At 33.1% G+C, this 7884-nt stretch overlaps 1 protein-coding gene across 3 annotated transcripts in view; it reads right to left on the bottom strand.

Annotated features, from left to right (window-relative positions):
* Window positions 1-7884, bottom strand: part of CNTNAP2 (contactin associated protein 2) — a 1137498-nt gene that overhangs the window by 608365 nt on the left and 521249 nt on the right. For all 3 annotated transcript variants that reach the window (XM_035319470.1, XM_035319471.1, XM_035319472.1), the window contains 2 exons: window positions 7095-7279; window positions 3563-3706 (listed from right to left, as the gene is read on the bottom strand). In XM_035319470.1, the coding sequence (XP_035175361.1) occupies window positions 3563-3706; window positions 7095-7279 (329 nt within the window). The remainder of the gene's footprint in view (window positions 1-3562; window positions 3707-7094; window positions 7280-7884) is intronic.

Below are 7884 nucleotides of genomic sequence, written 5' to 3' on the forward strand. Positions count from 1 at the left end.
ATGATCTTTAAGGTCCCTTGCAACCTAAACTACTCTATGATAATTTGTTGAATACCTTTCTGAGCAGTGATATGGAAGTCAAATCAAATATACAGCATGCATTTATACTCATATATGTGCATTTATACTGAAACTGTTGGCCTTATTACAGAATTACTTGTAATACATTGGAAGGGAAATTATGAAAATATCTTTATATGGTCAGTTTGATCTTTGTATCATGATCTCTGCCTTGCAAGTTAGCTTCATGTTTACCTTTAATAAGTGATTTTCACTTTTAGATCTTATCCCTTGTGGAAATACTACCTGGTCTTAAAAAAAAATTGCAATTAATAGAGATGATGTATGAATACATATCTTGCAAAAGAGAGGTAATGAGTTTATTAACACTACAGTACCTGTTAAATCAAGTTAGATTATACAGTAAAGGCAATAATATTCTAACTAACAGTTGACATGTTTCAGTATTTTTCTTAAAATAGCTTATTACTCATCTTTGGTCTTAATATTTGGCAAATAAAAATACTTTAAAGAAAACACTTATGTTAAATTTGCACATGATTGCTCTCAGTAATATGTGGTGGCGCAGCTGCTGAAGTGGGTGGAATATAGGCCTAATGTATGTAAAGATAGAGGGCAGCAAATATGATTCTTCTCAAAATTTTTCTGTTACAGGCTTTGGGAAAGTGCTGCATATTACACTTTAGTGCTTGTAAATATAAATAAACAAAAAATAACCTTACTATTTTAGATAAACATAGGAAAGATGGACTGGAAGACTTCTGTGTAAGCATGGTCTTTATTTCCGTCTTAGATCTGAACCAAGCTGTAAACAAGAGTTAGCACCCACTGTTCTATTTAGTCACTGCCAACTCTTGTTTGCAACTTGATTCAGGAGAAAAGCAGACACTTTTATCATTTGTCTTGGCTCTCCTTCTCTCCCTTTTGGGTATGCTTATCATTTGTCTCATTTATCTAATATGAAAACAAATAAGGTTCCACTAGTAAGAACAACTGTTCAAGGCCATCTATCCTACTCATTCTCCCCAAAGATGCTACCTTTCCTATCACAGAAGACTGTGACACTTTCCCCTAACCCTCCGCACCCCCCCGTTTTTTTCCCCTCTATATTGTTAATCTCAAAAGCTAAAAGGAATAAATAATTTAGGTAAATGTTAGAAGACTCTTGGTGGTGCACTCATAGGCATAACACCTATGTATGTGAGGTCTAAAGATTTTTATTTATTAACTTTATTTTTGTTCAGAGACAAATCAAGATTATTTCCTTAAATTGTCTAGATCTCCTCATTCTATTAACTTGTCCGTTTCCTTTTTCTGCATGACTTTTGAAGTCTGCCTATAAGAACATCTTTCCTTCTGTCTCACACCTCTTTCATATTCTTCTTTCCTCTTTTTTTTTCCCCCTGTGATACTTCTTATAAACATATCAATTACTTCACCTCTGTTCCATTACATTACATTTTGTTTTGCTTTTTCGTATAATAAACTGTTTAGGGCAGAGTGTGCCAACTATTATGCATCTGTACAGTATTTCCTACAATGGAGCTTTGATTCTGGTTGGATAACTTAAGAGCCATCATCAGAAACACGATTATCAACTACAGTAGTCTCAACCAACTCTATTTTTTTATGATAAATCAGACTCAAAACTAGGAGAAAAAGTCTTTTGTAAGGAACATATAAATCCATGTTTATTTAACTAGAGTAAAATAGATTTTGCTTTTGAAGAGTCAAAGCAATATAAGTAATATTACTGAAAGGAAAGGTCACATCTATTTTTATAGATATTCTTAGAATCGGAAATCAAGAGAGTGATCAAATTAAACTAGCATGTCACAGCCTCTTGATGAAGCACTAATACTGACAAACCTACAGATGTGGATTTTGATTTCGTGTTACAGGTAACAGAATTTAATCAAATTGGACTAATTAATCCAACCAACAAGCCTGTGTTCCTCCCCGCAAAAAAAAAAAAAAAAGCAAACAAACAAAACCCACAAACAAACAAACAAAAAAACAAAACCGCACAAAATAAAAATGCAACCAAATAAAAATAGAGAGAAGGTTTTACAGAGACTTTAGGACTACTATTATGCTGAGCTCTTGAGAAGTATTTCTGCTACAGAAATTTCTTAAGTAACACTTCTATTCAGGAAGACACTTTACGAAAATATCTTACTAACTTATAGTGGACTGGACTGGTGCAAAAAGGGAAAAACAACTTCTGTACAAAGATACTTTCCTGAATTAGTTATCAATCTTTAAAAAAAGTTTACAAGTATTACAAGTATTACAAGTTTAATATGCACTGCAAGCAGGAGACCACAAGTGATTTTGAAAAAAAAAAAAAAAAAGTAATTGAAAAAATTCTAGAAGGGTAGTCTTTTTTTGACATATATATCATTCTCTTTGCCCTTGACAACGCTGAAAAAAAACCTTTTATAGAAAAGGTTCTAAATATCAGGCTGTATTACTGAGTTTTTACAGACTCGGGATTTATATCACATACTCAGAATTATCCTTCCTTATAACCTTGCTCATTTAGCCATATTGTTCATACAACTACATGAAACGTCTATTACTATCCAAGGAATAATCAAATGGTAATCAACCCTTTGCATTTTATCATTATTGCATGTATAAATCTTTACTATATCATACTCAAAAAAAAAAAAAAAAAAAAGGCAACAGTGGAATCATACATACTGCTAGCAGCATGTTGTGAAGGTTGTAATCTTGTACAGAAGGAAGCCTTGAACAACTTATTCAGGCCATGTGAAGTTCATGGTAATAATACATTCATTTCCTACCCACATTACCTGTGTAAGTCAAATATTTTAAGGAACATTTAGAACCTTAAAGATATATAAATTAAAGGCTTTTCTCAATCAGCCTGCCTATAAAGCCCCAAGTTTAATTCTGTTTTATAGTTGCTTTAAAGCAACTACAAGTGTTTAAGCAAGAAAAAAAAAAAAAAAGAAAAGAAAAGGAAAACTACCAACAGAATAAAATATTATTAAACTTTATAATGTTAATGGCTAAATAATGATTTTGAAGATGAGTACCTTGAGGCTTTTTAAAGCTACCAGAAAAGGGATCTAAAACCCTCTCTTTCCAGTGATTTTTCACTCCAGCAATCCAACTAACTTTGCACAGATGGAAAATACCAGGATTTAAAGCCATGAGAAACCTGCAATTGATTTAATAATAAATCTTGTCTACCCTAGTTGTGGATCACAGTAATTGGGTCCGTTTTCTTTTAAAAACTAGTTATCTGATACTGAAGGTTAATTTTGAAAAGCTGAAATGTAACTCCCAGAGGTAAAATGCTCAGAGATAATAAAAAAATATAAAATATTTAAAATAAATTTTAAAAAAGTAATAAAAGTATTTACAATTAGATCTTTGGGCACATAATAAACTTTGTTTTGTATATTACAGCATTCCAGTACATCATGAGGATATCTGCTACATACACACACACAAACCTTCCTTAGAATGAGAAGCAGAAGTTTAGATGACCATTAAATTATGTTCTCACCACATTAGAAGGCTCCAATTTCTTCCTCTTGGCAAGATCAGTGATGTTATTGCCATTGTAGTTGATGCTCTCCATACAGCCTTTGAAATTTTTCCTGCTGTTAGAACTTGGCTTCCCAGAAAAAGGCATGCCTCCAAAGGTTATCTTTGAATGCAACAAAAAAATGGAAGATAGTTACTGGAGGGCAAAGACTTCTTAGATTTTTTTAATATATCTGCTGCAGATGCATTTGCTTTCTTTGAACACTCAAACACAGAGACTGATAGCTAACAACACTGCTTACCATAAAAAATAAGTTCCAAACAAGCACTGCAAAAGCAGGTAAAAAAAAAAAAAAAAAAAAAAAAAATCTATAATGAATTTGTGATTGCAAATATTTATGGTAGCAAATCTCAACTGTTATTGTACTTTTCCAAATAAAGAGCACACCCACATCACGGTTACTCATAACAGACTGCTCTTCTGACTGCTACTTAATAATACTTGTCTCAAATGACAAAGTACTTGGAATAACTGTCCTTTTCATTATTTTTCTCAAGCAGAAACAAGACTAGATACAAGTTTAGCCAGATAGATAGCCTTACTTGAATCATTTAAGTATAAACGTGTTAGATTCAGAGCTCAGACTAAACAAAGCAGTTGTGGGCTTCAGTATGATGCATTTGCTTCCTTTAATGTTTATATATTTACTTTATCTAGAAGAATTTTACAGAATCCTTTAGTTAAAGTTACTATCTCTGGTTAGACAAGATCACTATCCACTATTGAAAACACACTTTGATCATGTAGTTATAGTCAATGAGGAGTTACCACATGATTTAGCACAACAAACAAGAATTGTTTTTCTCTTTATGTTGAATTTCATTACTTTAAAACATGAGGTTATCCAGAATCTCTAGTACTAAAACACTATGAAAAACAAATAATTTATGAACTAGAATTGTTCGTCTCTCCCTGTCACCCCATAGAGACTATACATGTCTCTACACTGCCAGGGTCTTTTTAATTTCATTAATATTTTGCAGCCCAGTTGTGAAAAATAAAGGACATATGAGATTAGTCACTGCAATCTTTGTTAAGTATTTATATGAAATAGATGATGGCATAAATAGTAATAGCAGCTAGATATCCTACCCCAAGAAAGCTCACAAATATTTCTGCTTGCAGTCTGCTGCTGAGATTTGGCAGAACCAAGCTTTTAAATATCATTCATTGTTAATGCCATTGGATATTACTGAAAGCAGGAAAATGCAGATCAAGGGACCCATTTTCCATTTTAAAAGCATGTAAGATACTACTTTCTATCCCAAAGAGGAGATATTGACGTAGCATATAAGAAGGAAAGCTATATAGCTGAAAACTAAAATTTTTATAAATAGTCCATACCAGCTACATAAAAGCCTTTTACAGACACATCCTCAGATGTTATAAATCGATTTGATTTGACTTTAGAAAAGACCCATCACCTTACACAAACTGAATAATGTGATTGTAATATAGTAATTATAGTCAAACATTCTTTTGCATTTTATTGTTTTTTGGACAGGAGAAAATAGAAAGGTGCACTGGCTTTATCTTGGATAGAGTTAATTTTTTTCATAATAGCTCATGTGGTGTTATGTTTTGGATTGGTGACAAAAACAGTGTTGGTAACACACCAACATTTTAGTTATTGCTGATCTATGCTTACAAAGCAGGAAGGAATTTTCTGTTTCTCATGTTCCCCTACCAGTGAGTAGCCTGGAGGTGCACAATAAACTGGGATGTGACACAGCCTGGACAACTGACACAAACTGACAAAAAGGGTATCCCATAGCATTTGAAACTGTGCTCAGCAACAAAAGCTAACTGAAGGCAGGATGAAAGTGGAGACATTTGGAGTTATAGCTTTGTCTTTTCTATGAAAATTTGTTTTGATTCACTGAGTTTTATCTATGATGATTAACTTATCACAAGTGCAACACAATTAAATGTAGCCTATGATGGCTAACCTCCAGAACCAGTGAGTTAATTGAGAGGAAAGGAAGGAGAAGAGTTCAAGGCTCTTGCATTTATATGAACTACAGAATATATATCCATACAATCAAATAATTTCCATTAAACTTATGCAGATCTATCTATGTACATGGAGATTTAAATTTATCTTTGAGAACTGACAGTGAGGTCTCTAATGTCAAAGGAGGTAGAAAGTTTAATCTCCTGGATTTCCCCCTCACTTATAAATAACTTTATTGTACATAATACATTTATTATGTAAATATGTTACACATATATATGCAAAATGCCCAGGGACTTAAGGCACTCAGCCTTTTTCTTTAGTTCACTCAGTTGAAAATCTTTAATAAAGTCTATTGATGTGAGTTTTCAGTAGCTCAGTTCAGATCTTCCTTGTCCCATTGGTATCACTGGTAAAGGTAAATTTGCTCATTGAGTATTTTTTGAGTACTCATTTGTTCAATTAGTATTATGTCATCATTAGTGCTAATAAAGAAGGTGCTTATATATATTTCTTGGAATCAAAAGAATGTTTGCAAAAAAATCAATACAAAAATTAATTCAAAGATTCCTGTTACATCATTTTGATTCTCTCTGAAGTTGCAAAGGTGGAAATAGTTATATGTGGTTCAGGCAACTACATTAATTCTCATTAGAAACAGGAAAGAGTGCAAGAAAATTATTTTACAAGGTCTATATAGCAAAAGTCTCCCATTCTGTATGTACATGTGACATTCCCCTCCACTCCTCTCCCCTCCTCTTCCTCTCATTTTCCTCACATATTCATCTCCACTTCCTCTCCTCTTCCTCTCCTCATAAGTCTATCAGGGTCTGTGGACTTATCTATGTACACCTTGCTCGAGCATTCTCTGACTTAATCCTCTTCTGCTAAAGGTAAATCTTGCTTGATCCAGTTTCTCCCCCCTGGTTTCTCAGACTACTTTTCAGCCTTTCAGCTAAGAGAAAGTGTAGTGTAGTGTAGTTTATTACCAACACTTGTATTTATTAACTGACTCATTAAACAAAAGTTTTCTTGGAAGTTTTTTAGCTCTTTATTGTTTCTTTCTGGAAATTAGTTATTGATGGTGTACTTGTGAAAATACAAGGAAGTACTTATGTGCTTAAAAAAAAGCAACATCAAGGTCATTAAGTAAAAATCTTTTTTTTTCTTTTTTTTTTTTTTTTTTTAATCAATTTTGTGCTTACAGCATCTGCTTAGCTGTAGCCTTAGCTTGCTGAATTATATAGACCTCCTATTTTAGAAAAATAGGCTGAAATAGAAGTTAATAGAACTTAGAAGTTATCTGTTAGACTAATGAAGGGAAACTAAATTTACACCTAAGAGAAAACAGTGTTCAAAATAAGATTCCATGAAATATAAGGCAAAATTAATTAAACCCATAATTAAAACAAACAAAAAATATTTTTTTTAAAACACTTTAATTATGTTAATTTTCTCTTCCCTTCTTATCAGACTTCTCTTAATATAGTCTATTTAAATGAAAATACATAAATAAATAAAAATATCATCACCTACCTCATAATCCAGGTCCAGGTAATCAAATTCTCCATTGGTTCGGAAATGCTGAATGTGTCTGTCCAGGGTGAGATTAATGTTTCTTCCATGGCGCTCTATGATGATGGAGTGCCAGTGGTGATCATCTAAGAGACTGCCTGTCATCACAGATGTGTGGCCATAAATAGAGCCAAGCTGGTTGCTACCTAAAATAAGAATAGAAACAACAGCAATTTTCACTTCACACCAGTTAGGCAAGCATTTTCCTTTTATTCTGTCAATATTTTACCTGAATCATACCAGACACCCAAGAGACTGGAGCAAGTCAGCCCAGTATGAAGCAAACCGTGGAGGGTTGTTGCCGTAAATACAGATAGGTAGATCAAATACAGCAACTATGAGATTGGTAAGCTGTATAAATAGTTATGCATAGTTATTCAGAGGTGAACCAGAGAAGCAATATGTACTTTCAGTTGCAAAATTTTTTCAGCTAAGGGTTTTCTGTGTTTTGATCCATGTCCAACAGAAGTGAAAAGCTGTCACCCTTCCCAGAATAGCCTTTGTGCCAGGTCCTGAGCTTCAATGGAACTGTACTGATCGTTGAGGACACTGTGAGTGATAATAAACTCTGGTAACAAAAAGTTTTTTGGTCTGATAAGTGCAAACAAATAAGTTCAATACTTTGTAGACTCTGTCTATACAGCTAGACCAGCCACTGTATGGCAAGAGGCTCAATGCAGACTGATCTAGCTGCGGAAAAATAAATTATTATTATTATTATTATTATTATTATTATTATTATTATTATTAT

Source organism: Oxyura jamaicensis, chromosome 2 (genome assembly GCF_011077185.1).
Source record: "Oxyura jamaicensis isolate SHBP4307 breed ruddy duck chromosome 2, BPBGC_Ojam_1.0, whole genome shotgun sequence".
In the NCBI taxonomy this organism is placed as follows: Eukaryota; Metazoa; Chordata; class Aves; order Anseriformes; family Anatidae; genus Oxyura; species Oxyura jamaicensis.